Source organism: Oncorhynchus clarkii, chromosome 2 (genome assembly GCF_045791955.1).
Source record: "Oncorhynchus clarkii lewisi isolate Uvic-CL-2024 chromosome 2, UVic_Ocla_1.0, whole genome shotgun sequence".
Lineage (NCBI taxonomy): Eukaryota > Metazoa > Chordata > Actinopteri > Salmoniformes > Salmonidae > Oncorhynchus > Oncorhynchus clarkii.
The window spans coordinates 68,640,193-68,659,415 of record NC_092148.1 but is presented as its reverse complement, the minus strand read 5'-3'; the positions used below and the strand labels follow the sequence as shown (position 1 = coordinate 68,659,415).

General features: G+C 48.9%; 1 protein-coding gene across 1 annotated transcript; it reads left to right on the top strand.

The window, feature by feature from the left end:
• The first annotated feature begins 417 nt into the window (after positions 1 to 417).
• LOC139378019 (zinc finger homeobox protein 3-like) lies at positions 418 to 10,359 on the top strand. Its single transcript, XM_071120552.1, has 6 exons — positions 418 to 2,203; positions 2,350 to 2,954; positions 3,124 to 3,355; positions 4,259 to 4,506; positions 5,445 to 9,224; positions 9,328 to 10,359. Exons 1-6 carry the CDS (start codon positions 418 to 420, stop codon positions 10,174 to 10,176), a joined length of 7,500 nt encoding a protein of 2,499 aa, XP_070976653.1. The 3' UTR covers positions 10,177 to 10,359.
• The last annotated feature ends 8,864 nt before the right edge of the window (positions 10,360 to 19,223 follow it).

Sequence of the window (19,223 nt, the reverse complement as noted above, 5' to 3'; positions counted from 1 at the left end):
CCTCTCTCTCTCTCTCTCTCTCTCTCTGTCTCTCCATCTCTCTCTCTCTCTCTCTCTCTCTCCTCTCTCTCTCTCTCTCTCTCTCTCTCTCTCTCTCTCTCTCTCTCTCTCTCTCTCTCTCTCTCTCTCTCTCTCGCTGTCCATCTCTCTCTCGCTGTCCATCTCTCTCTCGCTGTCCATCTCTCCCTCTCTCTCCCCCCCCCTCTCTCTCCCTCTCTCTCTCCCTCTCTCTCTCTCTCTCTCTCTCTCTCTCTCTCTCTGTCTCTCCATCTCTCTCTCGCTGTTCATCTCTCTCTCGATCTCCATCTCTCTCTCTCTATCCCTCCCTCTCTCTCTCTCTCTATCTCTCCCTCTCTCTCTCTCTCTCCATCTCTCTCTCAGGTGGGGTAGTGATGCGTGGCTGCTGTAGGAGCCATTATGGACATCGGTGAGGGAGGGAGAGGAAGGGATGGAGGGAGAGAGGGAGGAGAACCTGACATCAGCACCAAGCCGTTATCTCATCCTCTCCTGACCCCGGAAGTGGTTCCTTCTAAGGGGTCGCCCTCTCGTACCTCAGCCCCGGCCCCTGCCAAAGAGCCCTCCAACCTGACCCAGACAGAGCAGGGGGGTGCAGAGGGGACCGCAGGCAGAGAGGAGACCCCAGAAGGGGAGCGGGGTATATACTCACAGAATAATGGTGTGACACTGAAAGAAGAGCAAGAGAAGGAAGAGAAGCTAAATGAGAAGAAGGAGAAAGAAAGATTGTTACTGGTGGACGACAGAGAGGAAACAGGAAGAAAAAACCTTGCACCAGCCCTCAGCAGCAAAGACAGAGGAGAAGAGGAAAAAGAGAAGGAAGAGGAAGAGGAGAGAGAAGAGGCCATCTCAAACCAAAGCCAAACCAAATCCAAATGTAGTCTATTACCTCGACAGAGCCAGCACAGCTCTGCTTCCAGCACTGTTATGGCCAGTGGCACATTGAACAACAACATCCACATCACTGCTTCCAATTATCCAAAGCACTCTACCTCTCCTTCTACCTTTCCAAAGCTCTCATTATCACCTTCCAATTCTCCAAAGCACTCTACCTCTCCTTCCACCTCTCCAAAGCGCTCCAGCTTTTTCCCCTCATCTCCTTATCCTCAGAATGAGACAGAGGTGAGAGACACAGGAGAAGTGCAGGGCAATAGTCTTTGTTTTCCTCAGAGCTTTAAACCCCAGCAGTCTGCTCTGTCTAAGTCCACCAGCCCACCCGCTAAGGATGATGGTAGGGCAGACGCCACTCACACTTCCCTTATTGCCAATGGAGACACCGCCAAAGTTCCAAAACCAAACAACAACCCAGAAGTGAGAGATGGAGATAGAGAGATGGAAATAGAAAGAGATGATGATGAGGGAAATGGAGAGAAGGAAAGAGAGGGAGATGAGAACATAGAGTCTGTATATAAGTACCTCCACTCCTCTCCCTCCTCTTCCTCCTCACCCTCCTCTCCCGTCTCACTGAACAGTCACATGGCATTGATGCACTCCCGGAACTCCTGCAAGACACTTAAATGCCCCAAATGTAACTGGCATTACAAATCCCAGCAGACACTGCAAGTCCACCTCAGAGAAAAACACCCAGAGTCTGGGGGCTCATGTGTGTGTGGGGGCTTGGGGGAGAATTGTGTTTGTGGAGGGTCAAGGGGTGTGTGTCTGTACTGTAGCACAGGGAAGGCCCATCCTCGTCTATCCCGAGGGGAGAGTTATGTCTGTGGGTACAAGCCCTATCGCTGTGGTGTGTGTGATTACTCCACGTCCTCTAAAGGAAACCTCAGCATACACATGCAGTCAGACAAACACCTCAGCAACGTACAGACAGCGGGACAAACACAACATGCGCACAGCACACACACACACTCCACACACAGCGCGGGCTCCACTGTCAGAGACACGGCAGGCGGTCAGGTGTACGGACACACACACCCCGAAGTCACGCAGCCCCCTGAAAACACACCGCCCTACCCAAGCCATCCCTCCTCCCAGGGTAAGAGGTGGCGGTGTGAGGTGTGTGATTATGAGACCAGCATTGCACGGAACCTGCGCATACACACCACCAGCGAGAAACACACACAAAATGTGCTGCGCCTGAAACACACACACAACGTACTGCAGCTGCAGAGAAGCTACTACCTGGCCCACTGCAGGAGTCTGCCTCCTCAACTCACACTGCTACACAGCACAGGTGAGAGACTACACACACACTGACACATACTTAACTACTGTTCTGTTGGGTTCTGTTCACTGGCACATCAAGTTAGGTTGATACTTGATTATATCCATGCTGATATGTATCGGCCTGTCTGTGTTCTGTGTGTGTGTGTGTTCTAGGTGGGGAGCAGTCTTTGGATATGCATCAACTAACAGCAGAGGAGCCAGTTGCCCCAGATTCAACCCTGACCCCCTCCCCCTCTCCTCCTCCCTCCTCCTCACCATCCCCTTCTCCATCCCCCTCTCCCCCTTCTCCCCTGTCTCTCTCCCCCTCTCCCCCTCCTCCCCTGTCTCTCTCCTCCCCATCTCCCCTCTACCGTGGTGTGTTCCGGTGCCTGGTGTGTTTCAGTTTCTCCTCTGACAGTCTGGAGTCTCTTGGGTCTCACCTGAGTGCCCCCCGCTCCCTGCCCCAGTCTGAGTGGCGTTGTCTGGTGGCCGGAGGCTGCTATTGCAGGCTGTGTGGCTACAGTACCCCCCTCACAGCTAACTTCACCTTGCACTGCCAGACAGACAGACACAGGGCCCGCTACCAGCTGGCTGCCCACCTCTGGGAGAGAGGGGAGAAGGGGGAGGCTGTGGACTGGGAGGAAGTTGGGAAGTTGGTTGCTACAGGCAACCTGGTCCAGCTGAAGTGTAACGTGTGTGACTTCCAGACCACCAGCTTGGAGAAACTGAGAATACACAGCGCCAACTCCCAACACCAGGCCAGCCTCAGAGTCTACATGGTCAGTACAAACACAATAATTGCTGTTTTTGGGCTATACAATTGTTTCAAAATATTTGGCATATAGACAGCAAATAAAACACAGAGACCAGATTTATTTTGTACATATTTCTTTCTATCACACCTTGTATAACTCCAACTTCCCCCTCTCTCTTTCCCTCTCTCTCTAGTTCTTAGAGCAGTATGACAGTGCAGTAGCTGGAGGCTCCTGGACATTCCACTGTGTCTTGTGTAATTACTCTTCCCGCTCTAAACTCCACCTACTGAGACACACCCACTCCACGGGTCATCATAAGAGGGAGGAGCTTCACCGCTTGCAGCTTGTGAAAAGGAGGAGCCTGAATAAAGGAGAGGAGCTAGCTGCTATCTTCAGCATCAGGAAGTGTACTAGTCCTGAGATAGGTAATACATTCAGGTCATCTTTTCCCATTCCCTTCTCTCTGAAGTGTGCACTTGTTCATTTCTCCTGAGGAATTTAAAAGAATGGGATTATTGTAGACATTGGCAAGAGGGAATTTCGACCATATTTTGTACATCAGTCCAGAACAAATGTATAAATAGGATAGAGAAAATTAACTGCAGGCCTAGGATAAGTCAACCGAGAGAAGAAATTAGAAGAAACTTGGAGAGATGGAGCAAGGTGAAGAGAGAGTGATTGAGAGAAAAGGAATGATTGATTATGGTCAGGGGTCAATTGGGTTAATTGATTTGTCGATACACATGCTCGTTACATCCCCTATCACCCCGACAACGCTAACGAGCACCTACCGACTCACTGCTATTGAACTGTAGGGTGGCAGGTAGCCTAGTGGTTAAGCGCTTTGGACCAGTAACCGAAAAGTTGCTGGTTCGAATTCCAGAACTGACGAGGTGAACAAAAAATCTGACGTTGTGCCCTTGAGCAAGGCATTTAACCCTAATTGCTCCTGTAAGTCACTCTGGATAAGAGCATCTGCTAAATGACTTTGTGATATTCCAGAATATAACTTTCAGGCCAGTTACCCAGACACTGTCAATAGAGATTCTCCATTCGAGCATGCTTTTTAGTCCATCACTAGGCTTAGTGAGGGTCAGAAACTAGACTTCTGAGTACTGTTCTAATGACTCCTACTGTACTCTGTTCTATCTCTGTCTGGTCTAAATCTGGTCTAACTCTGTCTGCTACTCTGTATTAAACAGTCAATAGCAGGTATTTGGTCTGAATGAACTGGTCTGAATCCCAGGAGGCTCTTTAATAGAAAATCAATAATGAATCAATCAGTGTGTGTGTGTTGCTGTGTATTAACATATGTGTTATCTTTCTAGATGAAAGCAGTGAGGAGGGGGAGAGGAGAGATTCCTTATCCCCAGCCAAGCGATCATTCTCTTGGCTGGAGGAGACACAGAGCCCCCTCTCTCCCAAATGCCCCAGAACCGACAAGCACACCACTGACCAACATACTACTGCCAAGTGCCCACTGTGCCAGGACACACTGGTACACACACACCTGAGACGTCACCTCACACTCACTCATAGTGTGGCCCAGGACTGTGTGGAGAAGCTCATGAGCACTGTAAGTGTGTGTGTGGGTGTGCTCTAGCTACCTTTCATAAGCAGAAGTGCAATCAAGCTGAAGGAGTTTGCTTTTAGTGTCTCTAGCAAACAAAGAGTGCTCATCTCTCCACATCACCAACCTCCATTACTTTACCCAGCATGCTAAGTGCTCTTTGTCTCCCTCTCTGACTTCACTTGACTGCCTTCTTCCTTTTAGTCTTCCTGTTTTTCCCCTCATCCCTCTCTCACCCCTCCCTCTCATCTCTCTTACCCTCTCCTCTCTCCCCTTTTTCTCTCACTCCCTTTTCATCTCTCATTCTTCTCTCCACCCATCTTCTCTCTCTCCATCTTTTTCTCTGCACCCCTTGTTCTCTCTCGTCCCCCCTCTCCACCCCCCCTCTCTCTCCATCTTTCTCTCTGCGCCTCCTCTTTCTCTCACCCCCTCTCAACCACTCCTCTCTCTCCATCTCTCTGCCACCACAGCCCCCATTTTCCACCCCTCTCCCTCTCTCTCTGATAGTAGTGTAGGTTCATTAATTCAGTCTGGGGTGATGATGGCCATTATGTTCCTCGCTTTCCAATTACTCTCTCAAGATTAAGCCTGACCTTCACTCTCTCACTGCTGCACCCGCATATGTGTATGTGTCTCTTCTGTCTCTGCCATGCCAAGTGTGTGTGTCTTCTTTCTGTGTGTGTGTCTTCTTTCTGTGTGTGTGGTTGATATAAAAACACTCTTCATTCTATTTCCCTCCGTCTCGTATTATTATTCATTGATTTAGAAGTAAAGTGTCTAATGGGAGAATGAGGTGATGTAGACAATACAGGAGCATCACTATTATTATTCCGTCTGCACTATCAAACAGGAAAGACACTGTTTTGACTGACTATAAAGGCAATCAGTCATCTGGATAGGTTCAGACTGACGTTCAAAACCTTTGTTGTTGGATTCTTTTCCAGGTGGCAGTGGATCTGCCAGAGATACTACAGAAAGAAACACTGCAGAGGGATTCTCATTCAAGCGACTCCAACACAAACGAATATCAAACAAACGATTCCAACACAATCGACTTTTACGCAAAGGAGTCCCTCAGAAATGAGTCTCAATCAAACGACTCCCATATAAATGAAGAAGAAGTGATACCAGCCAAAGATGTCCCTGCTCTGCCCACCCGTCCTTGTGAGGACCAGCATCTAGCAGAGGACAACACCTCTCACCTCCCAGAGTCCCCCAGCTCTTCCCCCCCCCTCCCCACTCCTCCCTCTCCCTCCCTCAGCCACCTCCCTTCATCCGCCTTACCTCCCTCTCCTCCCAGCGATGCCCCTCCCTCCTCTGATCGTCATTGTTACAGGTTCCGCTGTGGCAGGTGCAGTCTAGCATTCCGGACACAGGAGAAGCTGAAACTGCACTGGCAGTACCATGCCATGAGGGCGGCGACAGAGTGCCACCTCTGCCCCAGACGCTGCCGCAGCCAAGAGGCCCTGCAGAGACACCTGCTCAACACACACCTACAGGACCTACACCTACAGGGTACACACCCTGACCAGATTGGAGCACACATCCAACGACCAACCAGCCTGGAGGGGGAGGAAGAGGAGGGGGAGAGTATGAGTGAAGAAGATGAGGAGGAGGGAAATGAAGGAGAGGAGGATGAAAGGGATGACCCAGATGAGGAGGAGAGGCCCAGTCCAGGGGTTAGTAATAGTGACAAGGGTTCAGGGCAGCAGGAGGAGGAGGCAGGGTCAGAACCCAGCCCCCTCATCAAGGGCTCGAACCCGACTCTGGAGCGGTTCCTGGACCCGGCTCGGCCCTACAAGTGTTCAGTCTGCTGTGAGTCCTTCACTCAGAGAACCATCCTGCTGGTCCACTATAACTCTGTGTCCCACCTCCACCGAGCCAAAGCCAGACGGGCCCTGCATGACTCCAGCCCCAGTCATGCTGACACCCCCCAGGGCCTGGAACCAAGCCCCTACCGCTGCAGCCTGGCCCCTGACCCCAGGCCCTACCGCTGCAGAATGTGTGGGGTGGCCTACAGCCAGAGCTCCACCCTGGACATCCACCTCCGTTCTGTACTGCACCAGACACGAGCCCGTGCAGCTCGGACCCAGCTACCACTGAACCCCCACACCCACCAAACTCCAGCCTCAGCCTCAACCCAGGCTCCCCACACCCCAGTCCCATCCTTGGTCCAAACTCAGACCCCTGCCTCCAGCCCTTCGCCTGGAGGAGGAGAGGCATCTACCAGGGGAAACCCCCCAGCAGCCACCAGACCAGCCCCTGCCCCCCCAAGTCCCTGTTCCTCCCTGAGTGAAGCCCAGCTGAGTGTGGGTGTCTCTGGGCAGGTTAAGGGTCAACAGGCTAAGAGGAGGAGAGTAGAGGACCTGGCCGCTTCCACAGGACAGCAGGACCTGATGTTACTCCAACAGCAATTAGCCCAGGCCCAGATACTACAGCAGCAACAGGAGTTAGCCCAAGCCCAGATACAGCAACACACAGCCCTCCTCCAGCCCCAGCTCTTTAGTCCAACACTGCTCCCACACCTCCCCTTACTGCAACAGAACCTCCTAAAGCAGCACCTCCCTTCAGCAGCAGAGATTCTCCAACATGGGAACCTCTTCCCTCACCTCCCCTTATCCCCAGACAGCCTATTCTCTCTACAGCAGCAGCTGCTCCTGTCCTTCTACCTTTCTGGAGGGTTGCATCTCAACCCCAACACAACCCTTATGAACCAGACCACCTCAGCTGTCTCCCCTCAGACCACCTCGGACCAACACCCCCAGATAGAGAGGCTTGAACCTCCCTCTCCACAGCCAGAGACGAATGGAATCCAGTTTCCAGCCCATGCCCCGAAATGTGAAACCCAGGCTGAGACCGCTGGCAGTGACTCCCACCTCCACCAGACAGAGAAAGAGTTCAACCCATCCTCCCCTCCTGAGGGAGATGGAGAGAAGAATGGAGAGATGCAGGAGAGTGAGAAGAAGGAGAGAGCAGAGAAGGCCCTCAGAGTTCTGTTGGAAAGATACGGCTGGGAGCTGGCCCTACAAAGCACTCAGAGCAGACAGAGACAGCAGAACAGAGAGATGGAGGGATGCCTGGAGGAGGAGAAGCAATGTGGAGAATGTGGGAAGCTGTTCTCTGACTCTCTGATCCTGAAGAGCCACCAGGAGTTTGTTCACCGCCAGATGATCCCTCCTGTAGTGTTGGAGATGTTCTCCAGACAGTACAGGCTGCAGTACGACCGCCTCTACCCCCTCAGACCCTTCACACCGGGGGACACTGAGACTACTGTTGTTGCACCCCTAACCCCAGCTTCAGCACCTGCACTTGCACCTTTACCCCCAGCACCAGCCTCAGATTCAACCCTCGACCAAGCCCAATCCCTCGCCGTCTCCCAAACCTCAGTCCCAGCCCTTACCCCAGCTGCAACCCTAACAACCATAGACACAGACCCAGCTGTGCCATCACCACCAGCACCAGCATCCGTATCTGTAACCCTGTCCCCAGACCAAGCCCCAGTTAATTCCCTCTTCCCAGTTCATGCCAGAGCCTCACCAACACCCTCTCCTCCTCCACCCCCCCGCCAACCACAACCACTTTCAGAGAAGGACAGTACCACAACGACAAACACCCCTTGCCCTGACCCCTCTCAAACTATCATACACAAGCCCAAACTCTCCATACCCCCTCTCCCCTTACCCCAACTCCCCCTGCCCCGTCTTCCTTTATCCAACCTCTCCTCTCTTCCCTTCCCCATAGACCCCTCTCTCCTCCCCCTTGGTCTAATGCAGCCCATAGCCCTCCAGTCAATGCTTCAGTACCAGTCCCTGTTATCGTCCTGCCACCAACCACCCTTATCCATATACACCAACACCCACTCTGCTCCTTGCCCAGCTCTACCCCCATACACTACCACCCACTCTGCTCCTAGCCCAGCTCTACCCCCATACACTACCACCGACTCTGCTCCTAGCCCAGCCCTGCCCCCATACACTACCACCCACTCTGCTCCTAGCCTAGCCCTGCCCCCATACACTACCACCCACTCTGATCCTAGCCTAGCCCTGGCCCCATATACTACCACCCACTGTGCTCCTAGCCCAGCCCTGCCCCCATACACTACCACCCACTCTGCTCCTAGCCCAGCCCTGCCCCCATACACTACCACCCACTCTGCTCCTTGCCCAGCTCTACCCCCATACACTACCACCCACTCTGCTCCTAGCCCAGCCCTGCCCCCATACACTACCACCCACTCTGCTCCTAGCCCAACCCTGCCCCCATACACTACCACCCACTCTGCTCCTAGCCCAGCCCTGCCCCCATACACTACCACCCACTCTGCTCCTAGCCCAGCCCTGCCCCCATACACTACCACCCACTCTGCTCCTAGCCCAGCCCTGCCCCCATACACTACCACCCACTCTGCTCCTAGCCCAGCCCTGCCCCCATACACTACCACCCACTCTGCTCCTAGCCCAGCCCTGCCCTCTCTGAAGCGTAGGCTGGAGGAAGGGACCGAGGTTAGGCCTATGAGTGATGTGATGGCCGGTGATGGAGAGGAAGGGGGAGAGAGGGAGGGAGAGGGGGATGAGCAGAGGAGGGATAGGCGCCAGAGGACCACCATCAGTGCAGAGCAGCTAGAGGTTCTATACCAGCGCTACAGTCTGAACTCCAACCCAACCCGCTCTGCACTGGAGGGCATCACCAGGGACACAGGGCTGAAGAAACGTGTGGTGCAGGTACTTTATCATTCTCATAGTAACATTTCTTTAATTCTGTAATGCTGAATCATCTTTTGTGTAATAACATGTAATAATGCTGTGGTTGTCTGTCCTTCCTCAGGTATGGTTCCAGAACACTAGGGCTCGTCAGCGGAAGGGCCAGCTCCAGACCCTGGGGAGAGGAGGTTTAGGTGTGGGTCTGGGTGACAACCACAGGCGCTGTCCGTTCTGTAGGGCTTTGTTCAAGGCTCAAAGTGCCCTGGACGCCCATGTTAGGGCCCGCCACTGGTCCCAGACTGACAGACCTGCCTATGGCCTGTCTCATCAGATAGGTTCCGCTGATGACTTCAGCTTTTCTCACAACCATGGATCCTACAGAGACAGGGAGGGTCCCCCACTCTCCCTCCAGCATTCTCCCTCTCTCTCCCACCATCCTTCTCTCCCTACCTCCCTCCATCCCTCCCCGAACCCCTTTCATCCCTCTCCAAGCCCCGGGGTCATCCCCACTGAGAGAAAATACATTTCTGGGAAAACAGATTTGACCTTTGACCTGAACGAACCCGACATGGAAGAGGAGGAAGAAGGTCTGTCAGTAAAAATATTCCCTTCGTCTGACCAGGCTCATGAGGGTAACCATAGCAATCTGTTGTCTCTGGGATACAAATATGGGATGGCAAGCTTCAACGTGCAAGACTGTGACCAGAATTCCAGTCCAAGTCTGTCTGAGAGTGTGGATAGGCATGGACCGAGACAGCAGCAGCAGCAGAGGCAGCGTACACAGATGACCCCCCAGCAGGTGGCCAAGCTCAGAGCCTGTTACAGGGAGCATCCCACCCCCAGCCCCCTGCAGTGTGAGGGCCTGGGACGGCAGCTGGGGCTCCCACGCAGGGTGGTGCAGGTGTGGTTTCAGAATGGCCGGGCCAAGGAGAAGAGGGCAAGGAGCCTCAGAGTTGACCCCACCACAGGATAGAGGGAAAGGCAGCAGAGGACAGGGGAGAGAACGCACACAGCCATGAACTAAGTGCACGTCACTCACAACAATAAACCAACCAGATGCCACAGAAGCCAAAGAGCATTCTACCAGTGTACCTCACCCCTTACTCAGCCCCAAAACATCACAGGGCAGACCTCCTCTAGAGCTTTAAGACACCACTCCTCTGTTCCTCTGTCTTGATTTCCCCTCCTCTCCTGTCCTCCAACCGATACCTCAGGAGTTAACCCCTCCATGCCAACAGATGTCCCTGTTCTGACAATAGAATCTGGAGAACCAGGACACAGTATGTGCCCCTCCCACTTCTGTTTAAAGACTTTACAAGTGCAAGTATCAAACTGTTAGATGTTTTAGTGTATAGAACGTTCTTTCAAAGTCTAAGAAAACTGAAAGAAACACAAGCAGCTACGGAAAACAAAAATGTAAAATATTCTTTACAAAGAGCATCTGCAAAGACTGGCTTGGATTCCAAAGCTCGTAACCAAAACCTTACATGTCCGTGGATTGTGTTGTCAACATGGTGGTTTTAATTTCCAAACCACAGTACAAACCATACAGTGAAGAGTAGAACTGAGACTGGTGCGTATCAATAGACTGACTGGTCTACGTGGTGCTGAAGCAGACCTCAACCTTCTCAAGCCAATGATGACTCTACTGCACATGTACTGAGCTCCTTATGTGGATAATAGGCCAAATAGCACTGAGCTAAGTCCACTTTGTCCTTTGTGAGAGGGCATATAAGAAGCTATTTTGATAACGTTCGACCAATACATGTCACAACTTTAACCAAACACTACACAACATTGTCTGTGTTTAGTAAATGTTATTGAATATGAATATTCTGGATTAACGGTCGTTATTATGCTTTGATAAGACAAAGTGTAATTTTGTGGTGTATGAGAAGATAATGTAGGCGTTATGATGTTGCCTTTTCTTCTTGTTTAAGTAAATACCAATATGATGTGTAATATAATTCCATGTCTACTATACTCAGGCCAACTGAACTGTTTTTTATTTGGTCCTAGTAATGTACTAGTTTCTCTTCTGTTCCTAATGCCAGACACAAAGTCTGTTTTGAAACCTTATGATGTAAATATTGACTGTTGATATGAAGTTCCTATAATGGTAGTTCAAAAGAAACCTCTCTGGGTTTGAGAGATCTGAGCTTTCTGACCGATAATTGATAGTTCCATTATTGCATTATTACAATGTTAAATGGTGTGAGGGGTAAATTAATGTACAGTATGTAGCTTTCATATGGTCGACTCGGTCTCCCCTGAGACTGCCTCTGTTCTGACGAACCATACTCACTGAGAGTTACTGACGTTATACTGATGACAATTTCGGATGTTGTGTTATACCGATGAAAACTTTAGATGTTGTGTGCACTTAACTCTCTCACACACTCTAACCATTTTTCTCTCTCTCTTTCTCATCTCTCCTCTTTTTGATCTATAAATGTAATAATATTACTGTAGTAACAGTAATAACTATGATAATATCGAATGCTTTAAAACACAACCCAAAGACAATAACACTGTAACCATCGATGCATAAATCCCACAAAAAACAACTTCAAAAGTTGACTTGATAATGTAACATTGATTGTTGGGAAGAAAGAGTGACTGTATCAGAACTGCTGTATCTGTCTTCACCAGGCCACTGGTGAGTGTACACTGTAACCACCAGATAAACCAAAACCTGTTATTATACTAGGATGGAGGAGCACTTCTCAAAGCCCCCCCCCCAGCTACTAGTGCACTCAGTAGGAGTGTACTCAGTAGGGAACCAAACCCCAGCCCCTAGTGTACCATACTCAGTAGGGAACCAAACCCCAGCCCCTAGTGTACCATACTCAGTAGGGAACCAAACCCCAGCCCCTAGTGTACCATACTCAGTAGGGAACCAAACCCCAGCCCCTAGTGTACCATACTCAGTAGGGAACTACTTCAGAGCCATTGCAGTGTGTAGAGTGGTTGACATGTTTTCCTCCTCAATGTCAATGTCTTTTTAACCAGATGGAAGAATCTATCTCAGTCTTTGAGGATGTCCAGTTGGCTGCTAACGTATTTTTTTATACTTTAATAACAACAAACTGTTATAACACACATGACGCTGTTCATAACCTGACCTTTTTATTCTGATGTTCACAAAGAGATACTTGGGGCGGCAGTATTTACTCAGTAATGTATTACTATGTGGACAGTGGTTTCTGAACAAAGATACAAAGAAGTTACAATGACACTATAAAGATAAGATACTTCTATACGTAAGATCCTGCATAGCTATTCTATGGCAGGTTGGATTGTATCTAGCCCAAACCTTCCACAGGTCTGTGTACCAGTATGTTTCTGATCTTGTGTCGCTGGCTTGTTTAGCCATGTTTGTTTCTGCTTTAGGCCAACAATGTAGCCTTGTAGCTATGTAGCCATGCTTGTCTCTGCTATAGGCCAGGCAACAATGTAGCCATGTAGTGACATAGACGCGTATCCATGTACCTGGGTAGCCACGTAGTCATGTAGCCACACAGATTGTAGCCATGCAGTGACACTGAACACAGAAACAGTCTGTCATCCAGGCTAACCTTCCAAAGGATTCTAACTCTGTTTACCCATAGCTCTATATCTGACCAATGTTTACCACAATACCAATGATCTTTCTTCTGTACTGAAATTCCAAATACTGTACCACTTGGCAGTTATGTACATATTGTTGTTTTATTCCTTTTGCTTATTTTCTGAATAACTGTAAGATGTAAATATTGTGTCGTTCCTGGAAGCTGTTGCCGTAGTGATAACCAAAAGATACCTGTGTTGTGCACCTGTCCCAGTCTCTTGCTCCAGTGGTTAACTTTGTTCCTTCTCCCTAGTTTGCGAATGGATGTGTGTTTTCTCCCCCTCCCCTTTCCATAGCCACTGAGGTAAATAAAGTCTGGTTTGGTGGACATATTTGCCCAATGTCTTGTGTGTGTGTGTTGTGGGTCGATCCCTGGACCCAGAGGTCAGTTCATTAATTACGTCAGTGACATCCAGCCAGATTACTTTCCTTTGTGACAAAATGATATGATGAATATTAATAACCCCGCATGAATTATACTGCTGCTGCTGTTGATGATGCTGGAAGTGGGGCTGGGGGAGGGGGGTTGAAGGAAGGGGAGGGTGTATGTGTGAGTAGGGGATATAATGCTATTGCCTACTCGTGTACATATTTTTAATGCTGTTGGGGGGACAGGGGTACAGGGGAGGTTACTTTAAGGAGGGATAGTGGGTTGTAATGTCATACACTAGAGCATCAGTGAGGGGGGGGGGGGGGGGGGGCGGCAGAAGGGTTATAATGTCATTGGTATTGGTGTGTATGTAGGCTCATTTAGATTTAGATTGGTTCTGTGTGAGCAGAGGAACAAGTTCATGTTTATTCATGAGTCCTTCAGCGCAGCCACCAGTTAAAGAGACAGGACCCTGTTTTCACTGATAACACCCCCACCCCAGCCTCAACCCCTCCCCTGGCTGATGCTTTTCCATGATTTCTCTCAGTGTGTGTGTTTCACATTATCAGTGTATGTTTTTATTCACTACTAGTAATCCCAGTACAGACACAGTCCTGATGGTAAACTGATTGCTGGAATACTATACTGCAATAGTCATATCACTAATGGAGTACAGTATTAATAGTACACACACACACACTGTAGGGCAGTAATCAGTGAATGTCATTGAGGAAGAGTTTGTTCAGTGGTTCATCAGGTATAGAGCGGTTTTTATTAGAAGATGTGCTCTCTATCCATCTTCTTAATGATTTTATAATGGTCGCCAGGCTGTTCTAATCAATCATATGGGAGAGAGAGCCTGGTAAAAGTCTATTTACAATGTGAATGTTCTGGAACACATTCTCCCCGCAGTATCTGAAGGCTCTATATTGCCAGAATTGTCTGCTTTTAGGAGCATCTTAAATGGGTTAGTTCACTCAAATATACTTTTTTCTTATGTCTACATTTGATCTATCTATGCCTTTTTTCATTGTTATGCCCCACCCCCAACACACATACCCCTCTCCTAGGTAGCTAGCTACTTTACATCCATTATGAGATTTGAATGCTCAACAGCAGGACAGTGAGTTCAGCACGCGTCACCGTGGCTGTTACACAGACTCACCCCGCATTATGCTAATCCTTATACACTCTGCCCACAGACAACACCACATGCTGCCCATGATAGGGGGTGGGTCATGGGGGTGTGTGTGTGTGTCAGGTTTGAGCAATTGTCATGCTGTCAAACTGATCTGCATGCAAAAAGATCAGCAGTCTAATTACATCGCTTATGGTAAAGAGTGTTTTACGCATAAACATACACGCACGCACACACTCACGCACGCATGCACACAAACACACACACACAGACACACTCACACACAGTGCTAACGTCATTGTGGCATCATTGAGATATGACATCTGACTTCATCTGACTCTTTATGTGTGTTTCACCTCTTTCCACAGTTCAGAGAAGGGAAACTGGAAAGGCAATCGTAATGTAAACCACATACCACAGGAGGCTGCTGAGGGGAGGACGGCTCATATTAATGGCTGGAACGGCCTTAATGGAATGGCATCAAACACATGAAAATATGTGTTTGATGTATTTGATACCATTCCACCTATTCCGCTCCTCTCATTAATACGAGCCTGTTCTCCCCACATACAGTATACTGGATGTGTTATGGGGGAATATACTTTTACGCTCCATACACAGGTTCCTTTCCAGTATCAAGTGTTCTTCCAGATTGAGATGCTGGTAATATCCTTGTTAGAATGATTGATTGTCTCTGACACATTTTAATTACAGCCAAATGAAATGGATTGGCTGGCGGACTATAAAACATTGCTGTTTAATAACGAGATGCTTTTTTTCTTCATCCAACCCCATTCCTGCTGGCCGCTCCAAATGAGTCTCACCGTTTAATGATATGCAAATGAAATTCGCATGAACCCTATGATCCTGTGTGATGATTAAACTAAGATGGCGTTGGCTGCTGAGCTTCTGCAAGTATTACATATATTCCTTGTGTGCTTGAAGCAGAATTAGGCCAACAGTCTGGGGAGAGCAGGTGCTTGATGGAGAGATGACACTATAGTCTTGTGTTCTGCTATAAACATGTACCAATCCTTTATCAGAACATGTTCAATGGTATTGGTGAGATCATACTGTAGGTAAAACCAGATTTGCATCCCCTCTCCATCTCTCCCTCCCCCACCTCTCCCTCCATTAGACTGTGTCTAGCTCCTCCTCTCCTGTCGTTTATTGCACTGTATTTGCATAATGAAGGCTGCGATTAATTAAGATCCCACAGGAGTCTGGAGGGAGGGAGATATGGCGGGAGTAAAATGAGTGGTAGGGAGGGGATAGAAGGAGCGAGGGGATGAAGTTCCACTGCTCGTTAGTCTCCAGATAATCTCTTTGCACCCATAAATAAAATCTCAGGTAATTGGGTCAGCTGCAATGCGATTCACTTCTGTGCACATACATGTTAGAAATTGAATTCTGGCAAAAAAGAAGTCTCCACACTCTCAAAACGAAACTCTCAGCCAATCTCCGACAATCTCCAGACATTAGCATATCCAGTCACGTCCAACCATGTGGCACGGTTTAGGGGTGTGAGTTGGGGTGAGGTGGTGGGAAGCAGGGTGAGGAAAATGTTGCAGAGCGATTAAATCACTAATTATGATTGGCTGTTGAAATTAGTCCGTCACTGTTCATTATCAATAGAGGAGATAACCAGACACACATACAGCAGCGCCTACTGCCTGGTTCTGCTTGTGTCTGTGATCTGGCCTTTGGACTGCAGCAATCTGGCTGGTACGGAAATAACACACATGGTGAATCCCAAAATCCATCTTCTCATTGATTCCTCCATCCTTGTTTTCTCTGTGAACTTGAAATACATAACAGGCCACCATATTTAAGACGATCTCATTATTCTTCTGTTGTAAATGTTCCCTCAGTCTGATGCACCATACACTCTTAGAACCTAAAAGGAAGCCTAGAACCTAAAAGGTGTCTTTGGCTGTCCCCATAGGAGAACCCTTTGAAGAATCTTATTGGTTCCAGGTAGAACCCTTTTGGTTGCAGGTGTAACCCTTTTGGGTTTCATGTAGAACCCTCTGTAGAAAGGAACTAAAAAGGATTCTCCGATGGAGACAGCCGAAGAACCCTTATGGAACCCTTTTTTCTAAGAGTGTAGGAGATGCCATTTCCAACACAGGGGTTCAGTGTTTGCTGCTTAGCGGTGCAGATACTGAGAGAAGAGAGGGAGGTACTAGTACAGAGAAAGTTGCAGTCTCATCCCTCTCCTTATTGCTGTACTCCTGGGTTCATGAGGATATTGTGCCCCCCCATGCCTTTGCCACTCACTGGTTGTTGGTTGTTGTTGACATTTCGGTCCCGTCTGAAGAGTTGCATTGACTTAGCGGACTAAAACGTTTGATCCCGTCTGAAGAGTTGCATTGACTTAGCGGACTAAAACGTTTGATCCCGTCTGAAGAGCTGCATTGACTTAGCGGACTAAAACGTTTGATCCCGTCTGAAGAGCTGCATTGACTTAGCGGACTAAAAGGTTTGATCCCGTCTGAAGAGCTGCATTGACTTAGCGGACTAAAACGTTTGATTCCGTCTGAAGAGTTGCATTGACTTAGCGGACTAAAACGTTTGATCCCGTCTGAAGAGCTGCATTGACTTAGCGGACTAAAACGTTTGATCCCGTCTGAAGAGCTGCATTGACTTAGCGGACTAAAACGTTTGATCCCGTCTGAAGAGCTGCATTGACTTAGCGGACTAAAACGTTTGATCCCGTCTGAAGAGCTGCATTGACTTAGCGGACTAAAACGTTTGATCCCGTCTGAAGAGCTGCATTGACTTAGCGGACTAAAACGTTTGATCCCGTCTGAAGAGCTGCATTGACTTAGCGGACTAAAACGTTTGATCCCGTCTGAAGAGCTGCATTGACTTAGCGGACTAAAAGGTTTGATCCCGTCTGAAGAGTTGCATTGACTTAGCGGACTAAAAGGTTTGATCCCGTCTGAAGAGTTGCATTGACTTAGCGGACTAAAACGTTTGATCCCGTCTGAAGAGCTGCATTGACTTAGCGGACTAAAACGTTTGATCCCCAGGTTCGAACCCGTCGGTCACATAAGCATGTGAAAGCTCTTTCTTTAGTATTTAACCAGCCTGTTAGCGGCCGTAAGCATCTGTTGTGTTGTGTTGTGTTTGGTGCAGTGCCAACGCTCTGTCTTTCTCCCCTGGTGTAGTGCCAACTCTTGGTCTGCCTCCCCCGCTGAAAGATGCCATCGCTGGGAAGCTGTCAACCATTGCCCTGGCACTCCTGGACAGATTTGTCCAAACAATCCAACAAACAAACAAACATTGAATAGCGATGAATCCTCTCAAGTGAATCTCCTCTCTCCGAACGAGACATTTCTCTGCTGCTAGCTCCGTTGTTTTCGAGCGTGTCACAGCAGCTGGCTGGCATGTCATCCACTAGCTGGCATAGGGAGGAGAGAGCGATGGATGCAGAGAAAGAGAGGAGGATGGAGGGAGTGGAGACTGTTGATGGTATGGTGCCTGTCCTCTGAATGCCAGCTGCCATTAATGTGCCTCTCAAATCGCCCGGCAGAGTCCATGTTCTTCATCGTCCTCCTTTTCCTCCCTCCGTCCTCACCCTAATTTCTATACTTCCTCTCCTCATCCTCCTGGATCTAGTCATCTTGTTTCGGCTACCCTCCAGGGGTCTCAAGGGCTCTTCCTTATGTCCTCCTTCATCCTCTGCATCTCCTCTTTATCTTTTTTTAACCTTCATTTACACAGGTATGTCAATTGCGAACAATTTTTTTGCAATGACGACCTCTACATCTGAGTATCTTGTCTGTCTTTGGGCATTGGTGTAGCAATGTGAAAGAGTCTCTCTGTTCCTTATCCTGGCCCCTCTACACCACCCTCCCCATGCCAATGTGTGGGAACCAGCCCTGAGTGGATGGCACCGTGCCAACCTCATTCGCAGCTCCTCTATCCACCGCCCTCTTTCCCTCCCTCCCTCAATATCTCCCTGCCTCTTTCTCTGTCTCTCCCTCTATATATATCTCTCTCTGTGTCTTTCTCTCTGTCTGCCTCTCTGTTTTTCTGTCTCCATCTGTCTCTGTCTGTCTCTTTGTCTCTCACTTCCCAGCTCCCTGTGTGTTGAGTTCAGCTGAAGCCCTGAAGGTAGTTTGATTACCCCCTCCCTCTGGGGTATATATAACGCACAGCACACAATAAACACATGCACCAGGAATCCAGGAATGGAATCCCAGATCACACACACAGACACACACGCGCACACGCAGACACGCACACACACATACCCACACACACACACGCGCACACGCGCACAAACATACCCCCACACACATACGCATGCACACACACACACACTTCCTTGTGTTGTTCCCTTCCTCATATTGTTTTTCCTTTAAACTATCCTTTATCGTCAAACAAAGCTTACTATATAATACATGGTTATTATGCTAATGAATATCATGTATGTAGTCATGTAGTGAAAGTAGTGAATATGCAAATTAAATGTGTAATTTATGCAAGGCTGGAGGGGGAGGAATTCTATCTTCTGTTCTATCCTCCAGTATTCCACACCTACATTCTCTCTCTCCTTTCCTTCAGCCTCTCTCTCTTTTCCATCCTCCATCCTCTCTCTCCTTTCCTTCATCCTCCATCCTCTCTCTCCTTTCCTTCAGCCTCTCTCTCTTTTCCATCCTCCATCCTCTCTCTCCTTTCCTTCATCCTCCATCCTCTCTCTCCTTTCCTTCATCCTCCATCCTCTCTCTCTCTCCTTCATCCTCCATCCTCTCTCTCCTTTCCTTCATCCTCCATCCTCTCTCTCCTTTCCTTCATCCTCCATCCTCTCTCTCCTTTCCTTCATCCTCCATCCTCTCTCTCCTTTCCTTCATCCTCCATCCTCTCTCTCCTTTCCTTCATCCTCCATCCTCT